Source organism: Megachile rotundata, chromosome 10 (assembly GCF_050947335.1).
Source record: "Megachile rotundata isolate GNS110a chromosome 10, iyMegRotu1, whole genome shotgun sequence".
NCBI lineage: Eukaryota > Metazoa > Arthropoda > Insecta > Hymenoptera > Megachilidae > Megachile > Megachile rotundata.
The window spans coordinates 5315187-5333656 of NC_134992.1; the positions used below are offsets into that span (position 1 = coordinate 5315187).

At 33.0% G+C, this 18470-nt stretch overlaps 3 protein-coding genes and 1 long non-coding RNA gene across 4 annotated transcripts in view; 1 reads left to right on the plus strand and 3 right to left on the minus strand.

The window, feature by feature from the left end:
- The window catches only part of LOC143265242 (uncharacterized), a 242684-nt gene that overhangs the window by 49149 nt on the left and 175065 nt on the right, over positions 1-18470 (plus strand). The window lies entirely within an intron of this gene.
- On the minus strand, positions 95-5414 carry LOC105664312 (phospholipase A1 VesT1.02-like). The gene is made up of 4 exons (XM_076536374.1): positions 5235-5414; positions 3102-3422; positions 1389-1631; positions 95-641 (listed from the first exon to the last, which is right to left on the minus strand). Exons 1-4 carry the CDS (start codon positions 5263-5265, stop codon positions 211-213), a joined length of 1026 nt encoding a protein of 341 aa, XP_076392489.1. The 5' UTR covers positions 5266-5414; the 3' UTR covers positions 95-210.
- LOC105664313 (phospholipase A1-like) lies at positions 6223-9288 on the minus strand. Its single transcript, XM_076536375.1, has 5 exons — positions 9170-9288; positions 8535-8648; positions 8009-8326; positions 7050-7292; positions 6223-6617 (listed from the first exon to the last, which is right to left on the minus strand). Exons 2-5 carry the CDS (start codon positions 8590-8592, stop codon positions 6223-6225), a joined length of 1014 nt encoding a protein of 337 aa, XP_076392490.1. The 5' UTR covers positions 8593-8648; positions 9170-9288.
- Positions 14731-16970, minus strand: LOC143265290 (pancreatic lipase-related protein 2-like). Its single transcript, XM_076536571.1, has 4 exons — positions 16913-16970; positions 15832-16149; positions 15351-15593; positions 14731-15125 (listed from the first exon to the last, which is right to left on the minus strand). The coding sequence occupies exons 1-4, from the start codon at positions 16968-16970 to the stop codon at positions 14731-14733; spliced, it is 1014 nt and encodes a 337-aa protein (XP_076392686.1).

Genomic DNA, 18470 nt, shown 5'->3' on the forward strand with positions numbered 1-18470 from the left:
ACCTCGTGGGTTGACATCAGTAAATGACACATTATTCTAATAAGAAGAAATTAACGATGAAAAATAGGATGTGTCGTCAAAAAAGTAATAAAAGTTTCAGAATTTAAAATGCATTTTATTTCATTTTTTAAACCGAATAAAGAACATTATTTCACAATAGTATACAATAGTCAACAATGAATGTATTGAAAAGGTTCCATATTTGAATAATCAAACTTCTGTTGTATCATTCTTCAGTGCATCAGGATTATTCCTTGCAAACGGTGGTTTCGCATTCACGGTTAAATAATACGCTCCCTTAGCGTTATGGTCTAGTACAGCACCACCCATGTAAGCAACATCATTCGACTCGCATTTACCGAGTTCGTAATCAAAGAAGTTATTGCATCTTCGAGCCAAAAAACCTCCGCTCTTTACGGATTCGGCGAAGTACTCGTAGGCTCGCCAGTGAGAACACAATTCAATATTGTAACAACCATTCTGTTGCAGTGCACCGTCGACATAAAAATCAACGTCACCAATTCGGTCACTTATACCAGCAACACTGCTTGTGTGAATCACTTGCACGTACGTCGCGTCGTATTTAGATATTTGTGAATCACGACTTTTGTTGTAGAAATAGGGAGCCGATGGATCCAAACCTGTAACGAATTTTTAATAAAATTTGAAATGGTAATTCTAGAAATTTTTATCACTTTAACCCTAAGCGTTGTCATTTAGTGAATATGCAGTTCACTGTGAGACTGAAGATTATGAGACGAAAACTTTCAGGTGCATGATGTTTGGCTTTAAATTTGACATGCAGAAGGAATTCATAAACTATCATCAGATCGGGTAAATAATTCTTAAACTATAATTACATAACCAAATAGTTTATAAAATGCAATTAGGTAATCAGATAGATAATTTAAAAATTGTGATTAGATTATCAGACACATCATTCAGAAACTGTCATTAAATAATCAGACAAATGGTTCATAAAATGCAATTAGATAATCAGATAGATAATTTGGAAATTGATTATCACACACATAATTCATAAAGAATAATTACATAATCAGACAAATGCTTTAAATAATCAGATAGATAATTCATAATTTGTGATTAGATTATCCTGTAGATAAAGCATAAAGTGTAACTTTATAATCATATAACTAATTAATAAACTATATCTTCACAATCACATAGATAATTCATAAACCTCAATCAGATAAATCTTTAACTTTAAAATTATCTTTATATTTATTTTCCTTCTTTGATCATTTTTCGTATGAACATTGTTAACAAAATTATAAACGTATAGAATTTTGTGGGCAACCCTGAATGATTCATATAGAGATGATAATCACATAGTTATGTTTACTCAATGAATATATTAATATATTTACCGACAACGTAATTCGCTTTTTTCTTCGCGTAATAAGATGAAAGACCAGCAATATGAGCACCAACAGAATGACCAATTACTGTTATATTAGATGAATCTACTCCTTGGGTTCCGAGAAAGTCGATCATGCGAGCGATGTATTGTGAGACAGGCACAACTTGACTGGTTACCGAAGCGTATGTACCCATCGATACAGCACTCCAATCGATTAAGATGACATTATACTCACCATGCTGGAGATAAGCTGCAAAATTTGAGACGGATTCTACTGCTTCAATTTCTTATACATTTATCGAGAATGTGAGCATACATGATGAATTCATACATGAATGAAGAGCATACTTCAAACACCATATTAATGATTGAAAATAGTATTGAAAATTATCAATGACACTATCTTCTATTTTTTACTGGTACACATTCTTCACAATATAAATCTACTGTAATATGTGGAATAGGAATGTAATAATGTAATAATATATATGAAACTGTAATTGTAAAATTTTAATAAGATATTCGACTTATCAAAAGTTTTTAATATTTCACAGGTAATTAGTATGCTTTGCATTGCATGGTAATATTCTCTCGAGCATGCTAAATCAATGTGTTGTAGGTAGATGACAAAAGTAGGGATTTGATCAAATTCCTAAGGTATATGATTAATTCACTGATTATGTCAAAATAGCAACTCTGTTGGGTGATTTTCTTGAAGAAAGTAAGTGATTTGATCAAATCCCTTAACTGCTTTAGTGAAAATATGAAATCAACAAGTCAGGACTGGCACAGCTCTATAATTTGTGTTTCTATGACTATTCTTGTATTAACTATTCTACATTTAATAATGTGTGGTTTACTAAATAAATACTTTCAATATCTAAACAATATTATTTTATCTTTCCACTAAAACAGTTAACGGATTTGATCAAATCACTCTATGACTCAATCAGTACTCTCGTCAGAGAAATCATCGCACAGAGCGTTAATTCAATATCATCCCTATTTTCATAATTTCCCTACAACAAATATAATTAAAAGAAAATGCCCTGTAAAGTACGGAGCATTTGATAAACATTCGTTTGAATGTTACAGCATTCAAGATAAACAAAATGGTAACAGTTTCAACCGACCATGAAAATAACCTTTCACTTTTGTTTTGTAAATATACACCATAAAATATTACACAACAAAATTCTTACATCGCAAATCACTATTTTATTGCAGATTTCATTATTACTGAAGATGTAGAAATACAATTTGTAATTTGCGTTATTTTTGCAATACTATTTTTTATCGTGTATTCTTGAAATGTTGCGAGTTTTCATATCGTACAATTTTTCTTTGAATACATTTTACAAATAGACAATATTTAATCTTCAAAATTTTAAAATAGAAAATTGTTATTTTTTAAATTTTTAAACTAGAATTTTTTCAATCGTTAAATATTTAAAATGGAACGTTTTTAATTCTGAAATTTTCCAAAGAGATAACTTTTAACTTTACAATTTTAAAATAGAATATTGTTAATATTAAAATTTTTAAAAAAGAAGATTTTGAATTGTGAAATACTTAAAATAGAACATTTTTAATTTTCATATTTTTCAAACGGACAACTCTTAATTTTTGATTATTATTATATTAGTTCATGGTTATATCTTATTGTCATTGCATAAGAGGCAATAAAACACATTTAAATAAATTTTGAAATAAAACATACCATCCCGAACGTAGATACATGATTGACTCTGGTGAGAATTTGACCATCCGTGGGTGACAAATATCGTTGGTATCTTCGGATCAAATTGACCAAGTCTCAAACTGTCAGTATCACCAATGCGTAGTTGTACAGAATCATGAGGTTTATTTCTCGTGTACAGATAAAAACGAATGATATTCTGATAATCCGAAACGTTTGCTTTATCCTTTTTGGTGCTAAATATAGTATAATGCACTTCAAGCGTATTATTGTATTCGTCTAGTATATAAATATTTACACTCAAGTTAAATTCTAAAAGTTCGATGGCCGACACATATGCTCCTGGAAGTAGTATTGTTTTTATTGAATTTTAATAATCACAGATTTTATTTAAGTTCATGAAAAATAAAGAAAATACTTTATTTTAGGTTACAGTTGCTTCAAACATAACACTTACCTTTTCGTATAATTACGTTATAATATTTAACGATCGATGATATTTACTATAATAAGTGATAATACCTTTTTGTAACACTTATAATTTCCTATTTACATTATATTGCAACGATGAAGTATAGTGTAAGGACAGCATGCTTACAGCTAAGTATGACGAATGTTTTTCATGATAACATATTAGAATCACTTAAATCGCAAAGTTACTTTATTGTAAAAGTTCACTTTCAATACAAACTTCTCATGTACTGTTACGATATTTATATGATATTAATGTTATGTATAATTCTTTTCAATTTTCGTTACCTTTGGACTACAGTTTTGTGTTATTCGCGTCATACATGGTGTGTTCCGAAAGTAATGCAATCGAAATTCCTGCGCCGCTCCTGTTGGTTGGAGGGGGATGGGACCACGTGGATTAGATGCGGGGGTCCCTAAGCTTTCCAACGAACCCGGTCCCAAAGCTTTCCGAGCTGTGAAAGGGACAGGCCGTGAATTTTTGTGACCCCCTGTTTGGTGATCGTGTCGCGGAAAAATTGGAGTCGACGATCGGAACAATGATACGCGATAAAGCTTTTGTGCTAAACTAAACAAATCTCTTGAGGAGACAACTAAAATGATTCGTGAGGCTTATGGGGACTCTGTTCTGTCGTATTCACAAGTTTCGAGGTGGTTGAAAGCCTTTAAGGAAGGGCGGGAAGAGGTTCACAACGATCAACGCTCTGGGCGAACACCAACCAGCAAAACAGTCCGCCAAATAGTCCATAAAGAATTTCTTCCTGAAGAACAGATAGTTAACACTGCCTACTACGTGGATGTGCTGGAAAGACTGCGAAAAAGGGTCGTCAGGACGAGAAAACACATCTCCGCTACATGGATAGCACATCACGACAATGCGCCTTGCTACAACGCGCTATGAGTACGTGAGTTTCTGACCCAAAACAAGGTGTTAACGCTTCCCCAACCACCCTATAATCCTGACCTGGCACCGGCAGACTTTTTTTTGTTCCCCCGGATCAAGACACCCCTGAAAGGAACGCGTTTCTCGTCGATACAAGACATCCAAGCGGCCGCGACCGAGGCCTTAAAAGCGGTTCCGGAAAACGCATTCCAGGACGCGTACCGTCCATGGCAGGGTCGCTGGCAAAAATGTGTAGAAGCCCAAGGGCAGTACTTTGAAGAATTTTGAGTATTTGTAAAAATTGGTTCAATAAACTTCCTTAAAAAAAATCAATTGCATTACTTTCGGAACACACCATGTACATATCATACATACTAATCTTTCGTTTGATAATGTTATAAATATGTTACACAAAATAATATTCCTGTATTTTATCGAACATAAATGAATAATGTTGCACAAATTAGGAAGTTATCGAAATAATTTTATAACCGTCATAATTAGAATTTTTTGTCGTTGCAAACTGTTACAAATTTGTAATGTTACATTATTTTTGGTAAATATTAACAGTTAGTAACTGTTAAGTAACTTAACAGTTAGTTACTGCTAAGTAACTTAACAAGAAACAGTTTATTTTTACTGTGTAATTTGTGTAGCTTGCCGGAGTTGAATTTTTTTACAAAATTAAAGAAATCATATAAGGAAGCCTTAATGAATCATACAGTAAGATTTCACAACTAACATTTATTTAAAACAAATTTTTCGAACGTTAATAAAAATCGCAAAATTGTATTACTTACCAAATAACAGGAAAATTCCAATAATGTACATTTTGGTAGCACTTCTTACTGCGTTCTGATTTCAGTAATGCATGATACCAGCTATTTTATTTTTGTCATAGATAAAAGAACAAATTTATGCTTAACGTCACTGTCCACGATTTTTACTTTACATTTTGAAGAGCTATGTACGCCAATCACGGAAAGACGTCTATTATATAATAATAGTTTTCGATAGTAGATTCTTATTGTTAGTAAAAATATTAATATTTTACAGTGATAGAACTTTTCCAAAAACTTTTCAATCGTATAGAAATTAAAACGTTAGTACCATTATTTAGCAATGATTCTTGTTAATATTATAATTCAGCAACCAAAATACGAAAACTGTCAACTGCAGATATTTGATGATTTAAATTACAAAACATAATGATGCATTCTTTATTATTTTTATATGAGCGTGCGTTTCTTACATTGATTGCCCGTTTTAAAGAATATCGGCCATAAAATTTTTGTTTCAACCTTTATATGTATGTACTTATATAATGTTATTTTGCTGAATAAAAAAAATAATTTACATTCGGTTCTGCTGGCTAGTACCGCAATTCGTCACACGATGTGCACGAATCGTATTAGTATTGTATATGTACTTCTACATATAACACCATTTTGACCTTGCATATGTGAACTCATGTTTATGTCCTTAATCGCACTATGATAGTAGTGCACTATGATAGTATTCGACAGTAACCCACACGAATTTAACAGTCAATTACGCACAGAAGAAGCTAATTCCAAAAATTATACATTTCTAAAATTTCTTATTATTTCTACAAATAAGTGTTCTATAATCAAAAATTCCAGAATTATTTCAACATGGTTTTTATTGAATTTTTTTGTTCACTATATCGAACAATACTTTATGGCAGCAATCAATATAGCTTCAATTAAAACTATTCAATTAACATGATAAGTATCTTTCTCTTACAGTATGGAATAAGAGGAAGGACTAGTTCTTCGCGAATGGCGGATGCGGATTCGTATTCAAATAATAAGTTCCCTTAGCATTTTGGTCCGGTATGATACCACCCATATAAACAGCTTGATTCGAGTTGCATAAACCGAGTTGATATGCAGCATAATGATCACACTTTCGCGCTACAAAACCTTTACTGCTTATAGATTCAGTGAAGTACTCGTAAGATCGAATATGACCACATATTACAGGAATTGAACAGCCAACTTGGTCTAAACCACCGTTCACGTAAAAGTCAGCATGGCCAATTGTATCCACCGTGCCGAAGATAAAAGTAGTGTGAATTGCTTGTACATAGTTCGCATCGTCCTTAGAGAGTCTCGTACCCTTGCCTTTGCCGCGGAAACCGGGACCAGCTGGATCTAAACCTGTAACGAATATCAATTTTGAGGAAAGTCTTTTAACGTTCTTAACTCCAGAGTATATGAAAATTTACCCATATACTATATTTGGTAAAAACATAAGCTCTTGGGTATGAGAGACTATTTGCGGCTAAGTATTTCGGGCGGTATAATAGGCAGATGAATTTACGTTCAGTAGATGATCTCATTTAACCCTAGAACTACCAACCAGTCAAAATAACTGGTTTCAGATTTCTCATTTTATATTAAAAAATTTTATTGTCGTGATTTTATGGAAATGTCTGTCATATTTTGTTGAAATAAAAACTAGTTCTATATGTTACTTGAGTATTTATTTATTTTGTTACTCTATATGTTACACTTTAGTATTTATTTATTTTTTATTCTTCAATAAACGATCATTTAATGTCGGCAGTTCTAATGTTAATGTACACTCACCGACGATGTAGTTTACTTTATTCTTCGCGTAATAAGATGCAAGACCAGCAACGTGAGCACCGAAAGAGTGGCCAATTATTGTCGTAGTTGATGGATCCATTCCTTGCGATACCAGAAAATCTAACATTTTAGAGGCATATTTTGCAACGCTTTGGACCCGATCTGCTACAGTATACAATCCGTCGAGTGCTAAAGCACCCCAGTCGATCACGATAATGTTGTAATCACCATGCCGAGCATAGGCTGTAAACGGAAAGGAATGTTATGTTCGCAAATCTGAAAATCTCAGATTGGTAAGTTAATGTTGGTCAAAAATTGAGGGGTCTTTGAGGGTATATTTCAGTGAATGGTTACAAAATATACAAAATGTGATATTTTGTGCGAATCGAAAAAATTGAGACTGATAGCTAAATATTGCTATAGTATCTATTTTCATTGTCTCACGGTGTATTCTAAATAATCTTCTGACATATATAATCTTCCTGGAAGTTCTGTGTGAAAATAGCAACATTAATTCGACGTAATAAACTAGTTTCCTAATTAGGGTGAATGTACAAAATTAGATAAATCTTTCTTTAAAAAGATAAAGTGTAACACCGAATAGTATTTTTAAACATTTTAATAAATGTATGCATTTTACAAAATAACTATTTCTTGCCAGTCTGACAACTATTCGTAATAGTCTTTGTTATACCAGTTCAGATCAAATGAATTCATCTCTTGCAAAAAAAATGATTGTTTTTTTATAAAAACTTCACAAGAAATAAATAAACGATAAAATAATTGATATAGATGTTAAGTTCTCATCTTGTCGAAAATAAACACTTCACAAGATGATCTTAACAGCTTAAGTTGACATTTGTAGCAAGGTCATTCGCTCGTTCAAGTAGTTTAAGTATTATCCTGTTAAGAATGATCAGAATGCACTACAAATATAAATAATACGTTGAAAAACGTACCGCCACGAATGTAGACGCATGGTGGGCTCAAATAATTGTTTTGCCACCCATGGGTGATAATTACCGTTGGTTTCTTCGGATTAAATTGACTGAGTTTCAAACTGCGCTCATCTCCAATATACAATTGTATAGAATCATGGCTTCTTTCACTCGTGTAGTGATAAAACAAAACGGTGTTCGGATAGTTGGATTCGCTCACATTTAGTTTGGTGTTAATCAGGTTTAAATGGAAAGGTAGCGGGTTATTATAATCGTCTTCTAGATAGAGAGACATTCGAAGACGCAACGCAAAAGAATGTCCTCCCGGTACAAAAACATCTACAAGTAATGTTTATTGCGTTAATTATTTAAAGAACACCATGTTCACTTATGAGCATAAGGAACCATAAAATGCTTTGCATTTATAGTAATGTAGTAACAAGTCGTAAAAAATATGGAAACTGTTAAAATGGGACGACCTATGCGGAATAGTTTAAATAAAATGTAAATGATAATTTTTGATGATTAATACAAGTATTAGACTTACTCAAAATAGTGAACAATAATAGAACAATTGGAGTGTGTACTTTTATGTTTGTTTCCATTTCACCGATGCTTTCAAGTACTATTCTGATGCGTTAAATCAAACCAATTCAAACTTCTGTAAGATACAGTTCGCTAAGTACATGATAAGTAAAATGCTTAATTCAAATTAAGTAGAAAGATAATCAGAAAGTTTACAAATAATATAGTTTTCGGTTGTAGAATAGACTTTGCAGATTTGCATATTTCTCCACGAATTTTCTTAAATTATTTCCGAATGTTGGTTTAACTAAAATATTGTTTGTTGTATTCAATGTTATTTTCAACTATAAAGGCTCGTACAATTTCGATCGTACTATTCGATAATGACAAATCTGCTAGATAAAAATTTGTGAACAAATTTTTCAAAAATAATCTTAATAACATGTTGCTTTATATGATAATGAAAGGAACACAATCACTCTATTTAATGATTTATATTATATAAACCGAGAGTATTAATTTAAAGATTTAATTTTAACATTTTAATCAGTCGACTACAATTCAATAATTTTCACTTAGCTAAAATAAACACAATTATTGAATATTTATAACAAACACGAGGAAATATATTCCAACAGTAAATGTTCTTTTACTTACTTGTTAGTGCTGGCTGGTCTAGATACCAACTGATATAGCAGGTTATAATTTAGTTGCAATAAATGTAACAACCTAATATACACTTACGTTCTAAGACCTTGCTATAACCACACTTCATGCTCTTACCACTACATGTAACGCACTACACATGTAAAAATAATCGTAGCGTGAATGAAGGACGATACTAGCGGACTGCGAATACCGTCACATTTGCTTCAAAAGGGGGTTAGAAGGGTAAACAGTCCGTTGTTTCTCTTTAGTGTAATCTTTTTTTACAGTCTTATTACATTATTTAATAATATATTTACACTTAATTTTACGGCTATCGCTTTTGTATTAAAAACGGGTAAGGTGAAATGAGGTAAGTTCGTAAACGGGCAAGTGCGTACAGGCTATTTTTATTACAATATGAGCGAAATTTCTCCATTTAGTATGTTTGTTTCCTCGTTTTGTTTCACTATATCCCCTTTTATATTTTAGCTAAGAGTACTTGTTTGCAGTATAGAGTACTTGCATAATGCAGTGAAAAGCATTTTATAGCAGTTTTGTTAATAATTCTGCTCTTGCCCTATTGCACATGAAATAAAGTTTCAAAGTATTTAACTTCAAGTTACGCTCTTACCCCATTTTCGGGGAAAGTGCAGAGTAGTTGACATTTTAAGCAATTTCCTATCAGAATCAAAATGTACAAGGAAAATTAAGGTCCTAGTTAATATTAATTAAACAGTAGTAATTGTGCAAAGCGTTCAATATCGACAGTCTTAGGTATTTACGTAACAGACTGAAAATACTTAAGTTTAAATACCAACTTTACAAAAACCAGTCTGCACTTACCCCACTTCACCTTATATACAACAAATAAATAAATGTAAAAGAACTTCGGTACAAAGAATATTGAAATATTTACAATTTTGATGTGATTGCTGAGTGCGTTTACATTTTCCGAGGTATCTAATCTCCCTCAGATGTATTACGAATGCGTGATACTAGTAAAAAATAAGAACAATTGTGATCCTTAAAGGTGGAGTCTAGTGACAAATTTTAGGACTAATTTTTGAGAGCTGTAGCAGAAAATTGATAAGACAGTTCTTTATCTAATATTTTGGTCAGAAGATGCGATTTCCTAATTTTAATAATCTGAAGCCAAAAAGTAATATTTTTTTCAGAGATATTCCTTAGACTGTACTGAAGAGTCGTATAAAACCGGATTTTCCAATTTTGCTTTAAAAACTGTTTAAAAAATGTTTCTCTATGCTTTCATTCGTTATGAAGTTTCAAAAACTTATTCAGTTCTAAGTTTGTTCGCCACACTTCATCCCTTAGAATAGTTCACAAATTTTTATAGAACCGCTATAAAAAATTCTTATTTTATCAATTTGTTGTTGGAACACGCTAAATCGTTATTAATGGAAACTGATAATTAAGGGTGACAATTCTTCGTCTTAAACATAATAGAGCTATGCAGAATGCATTTCATTGTTCCAGTAAAAAAGTACATTTTGTACATTGGATCTGCATTTCATAGAACGTTCATAATAATTTTGATTTCAATTTTGAAACGTTAAGGTATAAAATTAATTTATTATAAAAATATAATAGCGCTAAGAAATTTTCACCATGTTGAATAGCGTTTTATTCAAAAAATCAAAGAGTACCTTTTAACAGCAATACATGGAAAATAACAGAATAAATACCAAGTAATTACGCTTTGAACTACAAAAAGATGTGGAAACTTGTTTTGTGTGACAAAAACTTCATAATCTCCTTGCTAATATTATACATCTGTTACAGATTATTTGTATCATTGACTTTAATTATTCGCGATGCGGACTTGTGGACTGTTAGGAGAAAGAAAAACTAATTTCAGCACTTAAATGACTTAAAAAACCGATCGAAGCAATATAGGGTTTGGTATCGTAAATTGTCACCAAAATAATAGGTATTGCGTCTTTTGAAATGCGTAGTAAACCTTGACCATGACATTGCAGCATAAGGCGATTAGGACCTAAGGCTGATGTACTTGGTATGTTATCGCTTGGTTTTCATAGCGCATAACCACACCAATACGTTTAAAACATAATTAGTTACTTCCAGAAAGTTTTCGTTAAAAGAAAACAATTGAAAATATTTTGTGGTGAAAGAATACAGTCGTTTACAGGATTTTAACATAACAGATTTAAGTCGTTTCCTTACCTTTTGTATTTTAGTATATTTATTTCATGTTCCTGAAATTTGTTTTTGCGCCATTGTACGCAATTTGGTATGTAGCATTGATTTATTAAAACGCGCGTGACTTTTATAGATTAACATTGTTTACAAAGATGAAATATCTGCAAAAATATTATCGAAGTTTCTGAGTACTGTTAGCAAGAAATTTTCGTATTGTTTACCCTCTATTGCCTTGTACATCCTTCGTTACAATGAAAACCCTGTCACAAATGTAATTGAAAACTAAGGATATCTATGGACATCCTCCTACAGTTGACACAATATTCTATATATGTATCGTAAAAATTATAAAGTGACTGCATTGTGTTCTAGTGAAGTAAACCTAGATGTATGTATCTTTTATCGGTTTTGAAAGAAAATGTATAATAATGAGTTGAATTTTTTTAACGAAAGTTAAAATTTTTTATTTTAAGTTTATATACCGTCATCGTGGATTAACACCATAACTCACCGTATACTGCAGACGAATCATTTTAGTACATACACCCGTATGTAACGCCATTTCGCCTCTGCATCTGATAATTCTGCTTATATGGGCCCGTGATTACGTCTTTAACCCCTTGCCCTATAACAACGTGTCACATTCGTGACGCCCGCTACAGTCGGATAAACCAAGCTCGTATTTTCAGAATAATTGAATTTTGGATTCAATTCTGATTATAAACTGCATTACCAAGGATCGCTTCATCCATAACGTACTGAACATTTGAACTTTCTTTAATTGCTTTAATGTTGTAGGAATAATTAGGCAGCTTTGCATGACGTGACTGTCTAGAAAATTGTAGGTTAAATGGTTAATTGCATTGCGATCATGCGGTATTTCCACAGAAATCCTCACAAATTTGGCAGTCACCTATTGTACAGAGGAAGCAATTTTTATATCGTTAATTCTAAAAATTATTTTTTTCTACAGTGTTGTAAACACCGTGCCCCCACCGTTAACGCATTAGTGACACCAAACTGTAGATGGGCCACGTGTAAGGTAATCAGGAATGTTATTGGTAACGAGTGAGGTTCACCAAATAAATTAGTGGGCGATTTTAAAAAATATACTGTAATGCTTTACTGTGACTTTTTACGGCGAATGCCAATACAAGAGTGTTTTCCTAGACATGATCTCGTCTTGAGGACACCTCCGTTAGCATAGCTGTTTAGAGCACTTAGTCCCAGCGAAGTTCCCTGAGGAAGGGCAAATGCTATGACAAGAGGCCCATGGCCTGTGTCGACCGTTCGTCGATTTCTATTTTCTAACACACGACGCGATGCTTCTTTTGTTTTAAGACCGCGTTTACATTATGCAAGTTGTAAGAGCGAGCATTCAATATTATAATTTCCTTCGATGGAATATTCCAGAATATTCCAGAGACGGTTAAACAAAAGAAAATCGGGCAACAACGTCGCCGCCCGGCGGTCGGGAGAGTCGCCGCTCGTCGTCAGTGTTGTGTGGTCGCGAGTAGATTTATGTGCTAAAGAAATAAATATCTTCATTATTTCAATTAATTAGTGTTTTCTTGAGTTTTGCCTTTATGCTCGGACCCGCACTTACTACAAAGTGTAGACATTATTATAGATTTTAAAGCGTTTTAGAATATTGAAGGTTTACCATAGCAGCAATAAAAGACCAAGGAAGCATTACTTGTCCATTTTTACTAGTTATGCACTTGGTATGCACATTGAGCCCGAGCTTGGCGTAGTTGTATTTCTTTTTTTCGGTTCCATGTAGTTTGAAAAGTCAAGGCGATCCCTGGGTTTATTATTGTTATGGTAATTTGTAGATCGAATGCCAGATGAGTCATTGGTCAACTGTTTGGACCGGATGACCACTGGTAGGGAAAAACGGGAATTCATAATTTGAAAAAAGTAACTCTCTTTCCCACTCCTTGTTTTTTTTCCCAGGTTGCTGTGAAGATATATTTTGTACGCAAAGACGCGTAGGCTAGTCATATTATACTCGTTAGAGAACAAACTCACTCATTTTGTTAATTTTCGTTAAATAGTTGTTTCGGTTTCAAGTCAATCTCACCTACCATTTTTAATCCGAGGTTAGTCTACATAAGTGAGCCGAGCCGGACGCCAGTGTAAATAGGTAGTTAAATTTTTGCGTTTCTTACTGTTGGGATTCAATCTTAATATTCTAAGACCATATTTTTATTTTAGTTGGAATATTCTTGAAAATGACCGTTACCGTTGCAGCGGTTTATTGTGGGCAATTTGTCACTCCGAAATTTTTATATGTTTTTATATTTTTATTAAGGCCCAGCATAATTTAGATTTATTATTGTCGAACCGTTAGGAGACAAGCGACATTTTGTTAGGGCGGTTCTTACCCCTTCTTGCAATATTTTGTCGACCAATCTGATGGTTAATTTTCACAAGTTGCTTGTCACCTCCAAATACATGCCGATCCCACTCCGCATTTTTTAGTTTTCGTGGAAAACACTCATTTTAGACAGGGCACATTTTCTCGCCAGCTCTTAACTAGTAAACATCTTTAAAAGTCCGTTACCACGTCATGTGATTTTTTCTAAGTATTAAAATAAAGTTCAACTTATACCTCCTACATCAGTTGTTTTGTTCATATTATCGGAGTAGTGGTTACTGAATCAACACCTTACTAGCTTGCGTATGCATTAAGTTGACGCGCAACGCAACACTTACTTTGTCTGTACCAAGCCTGTCGTTGAAGAAGGAAAATAGTTTCTTTCCTTTCTCGCCTTCCTTCCAGCAGGCCCTACGACAGGCCCACTTGCGAAATTGCTCGAAAATGTGTTCCATTCCACTTATTTACACCCGGGATGGGAATAATATTTTGCAACGCGGTTGTTGGTGTGAAAAAAATAATACTAATATGTCAAATGGATTGAATGATTATGTCAGAAATTTCGTCTTTTCGTGGTAACAGGTACGATGGACTAATTCTTCACGAATTACGGTTTCCTGCTCAAGTTCAAATAAAAAAGTGCCACAACTGCTTCAAAGTAAGTAAGTTTTATTGAATTTTTTCGTTCACTATGACAATGTTTTATAAAACTGTCATTAATATGGCAGCAAACGATACAGTTTCAATTAACACTAAAACTACCAAACCGGTCAAATGACCGCTCCACAAGTTTCTTGTTATAAGGTACACATATTATTAAAGTATATTTCGTGAAATCAAAATTGACTTTCATTAAGATAAAAAATAAATGTTTAATTTATGTTTCATCGTTTGTTTATTTATCTTTTAACTTCATTTTTAATTTCAAATTAAGTACACATTATATGTCGGTAGGTTTAGTATTAACATGATAGATATATCTTCCTGTTACAGTATCGAATAAGAGGATGAACTAGTTCTTCGCGAATGGTGGTTTCGTATTCGTTACCAACATATGAGATCCCGTACTGTTACAGCTCGGTATACCACCACCCATAAGAGCAGTTGTATGTGACTTACATAGACCGAGCGTATATTTATCATAAGTTTCGCATTTATGAGCTAAGAATGTATTGTTGAGTATGGATTCAGCAAAATACTCGTACGATCGCTCATGGCCACATGTTTGAGGAATTAAGCAACCCGCTTGGTCTTTCCCACCATTTGGATAAAAATCAACATGACCAACTTCATCCATCAAACCGACAATATTAGTGGCGTGGATCACGTGTACACAGTGTCCATGCTCTTTAGAAAGTCTCTTATCTATGCCACTCTGATGGAAATAAGGACCAGCTGGATCTAAACCTGTAACAAACATCAATTTTGTGGAAAGCCTTTGAATGTTCTTACCTCCACGATATATGAACTTTACTAGACATATGATACAATATATTATATATTTGGTACAAACGTGAGCTCTTGTATATGGAGACTATTTGTAGATAAGTACACTTTATTTGGGAGGTATGATAGACAGTCAGCAGATGGATATTTACTTTGAATAGATGTTCTTATTTAATGTACACTCACCGACAACGATGCCTAGTGTCACCTTCGCGAAATGAGATGCAAGACCAGCAATGTGGGCGCCAAGAGAGTGGCCTATTATTATCGTAGAAGATACATCCATTCCTTGCGACACCAGAAAATCTATCATTTTAGCGACATATTTTGCGATTTTTGGGACCCGACTGGATACAGTCTTTAAGTCATTTTGCGATAAAGCACCCCAATCAATTAGGATAATATTGTAATCACCTTGCTGAAAATAGGCTGTAAACGGAAAGAGATGTTATGCTTGCAGATCTGAAAATGTCAAATGTTTGGTAAGTGAATGTAATATATTGATCAAAAATAAAATTGATTGATTTTGTCGAAAATAAATACTTTACAGGATGATCTTAACAGGTTTTGTAAGTTGACATTTAAGAATGATTAGAATACACACAATTATCGTGTTAAGAATGATTAGAATACACTACAAACATAAATAATACGTTGAAAAACGAACTGTCACGAATGTAGGTGCACGCTGGGCTCTCATAAGTGTTCATCCACCCATGGGTGATAATTATTGTTCGTTTCTTTGGCTCAAATTGACCGAGTTTCAAACTTTCCACATCGCCAATAGGCAACAGTAAACTATCATTTCTTCTTTCTTTCGTGTAGAGGTAAAATAAAACGGTGTTCGGATAGTTTGATTCGCTCATGTCTGTTACGGTGTCTAACGGGGTGTAATCTAGACTTAGCTGTTTACCATAATCGTCTATGATATAAAGTTTTACTTTAATACTTAATCCAACAGGTAATGTGGCGATGCCAAAAATACCTATAAATAATGTACATTCCATTAAGTAGAACACCAAGTTTACTTACGAACATGAAAACCATCAAATTATCATGCATTTGTACTTTGCATTCATACTACCCAATGAAAGTATCTGAACATATGTTTATAAAACTTTTTGGTAACAAATTTCTTTGAAGTTATTTTTTCTTTGTCACCATTGTCACATGTCTTTCACTCAAAATTTAGTTAAAATATATGTATTTCAAATTGTGTTAAACCGAGTGGTGAGTGTGAATTGCATTACGAGTTGAAATGGATAAGGATTAGTAACACTAACAACTGATCTACGCATGTTCTTATAAGAGTAACGATTGGTAGTAATTTTTTAATACTTCTCTGGGTAAGCACTGTAACTCTATTATTTTATAAATTTTCACTAATGATCTGTATAATATGAGACCTTCCAAATGAACAAAATGTTTCCTTGCATCTAGAGTTCAATACTCTTGTTTGAAATTTAGAGGAGAAAATTACATTAGCTAGAATTGCCAAGAGCGACATACATGTGTTGTAATGGGTAACTAAAAATACAATCGTGTATCATTCAAGTCTATTCATCAATGTAAATTTTCTGAAAAACAATGAGTACGAAATTTACTAAGAAGGTTGTTTGTCTCCTTTGAATATAAATGTAAAAATCGTAACAATATGGAAATTGTTGAAATAAGGCAAGCTACGAGGATTACATAGGATGACTTAAATGATCGCTTTCGATGATCAGTAGTAGAAGTATTATACTTACTCGCAGTAGCAAGCAGTAATAGAACAATTTGTAGCTGCAGTTTTGTATTCGTTTCCATTTTCCTAGTAACTTTTTTGACACTCTATATTTAGTCTAGCTTCTGTAAGATAAAATTGGATGCTGCATGGACCAACAACAAGAGAGAGTTGTATATTATAGAATACATACTAAATTTGCCAATTTCTTCCACAAATATTTTGTATTGTTACCATATCGTTTCCTTCAACGATGAAAATGAGTCATAATATTTAGTCGTTGTATGTTACAAATAATTACACTACTCAAATAAACAGTGTGGTTAATGTTTTTAGTTACATTTTCATTTTTTAATTCGAGTTAATTATTTTCAATTTTATAAAACACAATTGTTGAATATTGATAATAAAAAATAGCAAATTCCAACAGAAACAACTATTTTACCTGTCAATCCTATCTGAGTCCACTAGCAACTAGCATCAACTGCCTTTGTCGCAATATAGATATTAAATCGTCCTGATATACATATATACTCAGATGCTAAGACATTATCGTAATCTCATGCGCACGTGCCGAGGTACTACAACATGTAATAAATAATTATAGTGTGGGCAACGGACAAATAGGTGAAGTACATTAACGTGGTGTTATGTCATCCTCTTCGAAATGGGTGCGATAAACACTACACTGTTATTTTTCGAAAGGACCGATTCATAGTTGCTTATTACATTATCAACTAAATGTATTTGTACTTGAGCGGCCGTCATTTTTGTATTGTAAATGATGTCCATTTGTATAGTGAGTAATAGGAAATAGAAATAATTATTTGGTTATAAAGGATATTAAAATAATCGAAATAAATATGGGATTGCTGAGGACGATTATAAGACCTTACAAGGCTAAAAGAAAAGTGAAATCTTTCATGTCTAGTTCCCTAATTTTCGTAGAATTGCGGTGGATAATCGCTCCGTTGTCAGGTTGGTATATAATACACCAAAGTCTCATCACAAATGTCTCAACTCCTATTGTTAAATTCGTAAATCGTTGAATTACTAGTTTCTAAAATGCCTGTCTCTATAGATTCCTCGGTTCATAAATTGCTACGCTTTCAAGCTAGTAAATTTCTGAATACCCGAATTCCTTTTTGATATTCTTAAATTTTCACGTTCAAAAGTATCTAAGCTTCTATGCTTTAATTCCTCAGGTTCTCAAATTTCTAAGTCCCCAATTAATTATGTCGCTAAATTGCCAGGATTGCTAGGTCCAACCCTAGAAATTTCTGTGTCCACAAACTTGAAGATGTCCCTAAATTTTCATATACATAAACTTGCAAATCTTAAGTTACCAGATTGCAATATTTTCTAGTCTAAGTATTTCCAAACGTAGTATATGCAAAGTGGCAGAATAAATATCAAGTAGTACGAGTGATAACAAGATGCAGTAACTTGTATCGCGTGACACTTCATAAGCTCCTTGCTAATGTCATAGTTGTACCATATATTTCATCATTAACTCCGAGTTATTCACAATGTAGTACATGAACTATCAAATGAAAGTGTAATTTGAAAAAATGAGTAAGTTG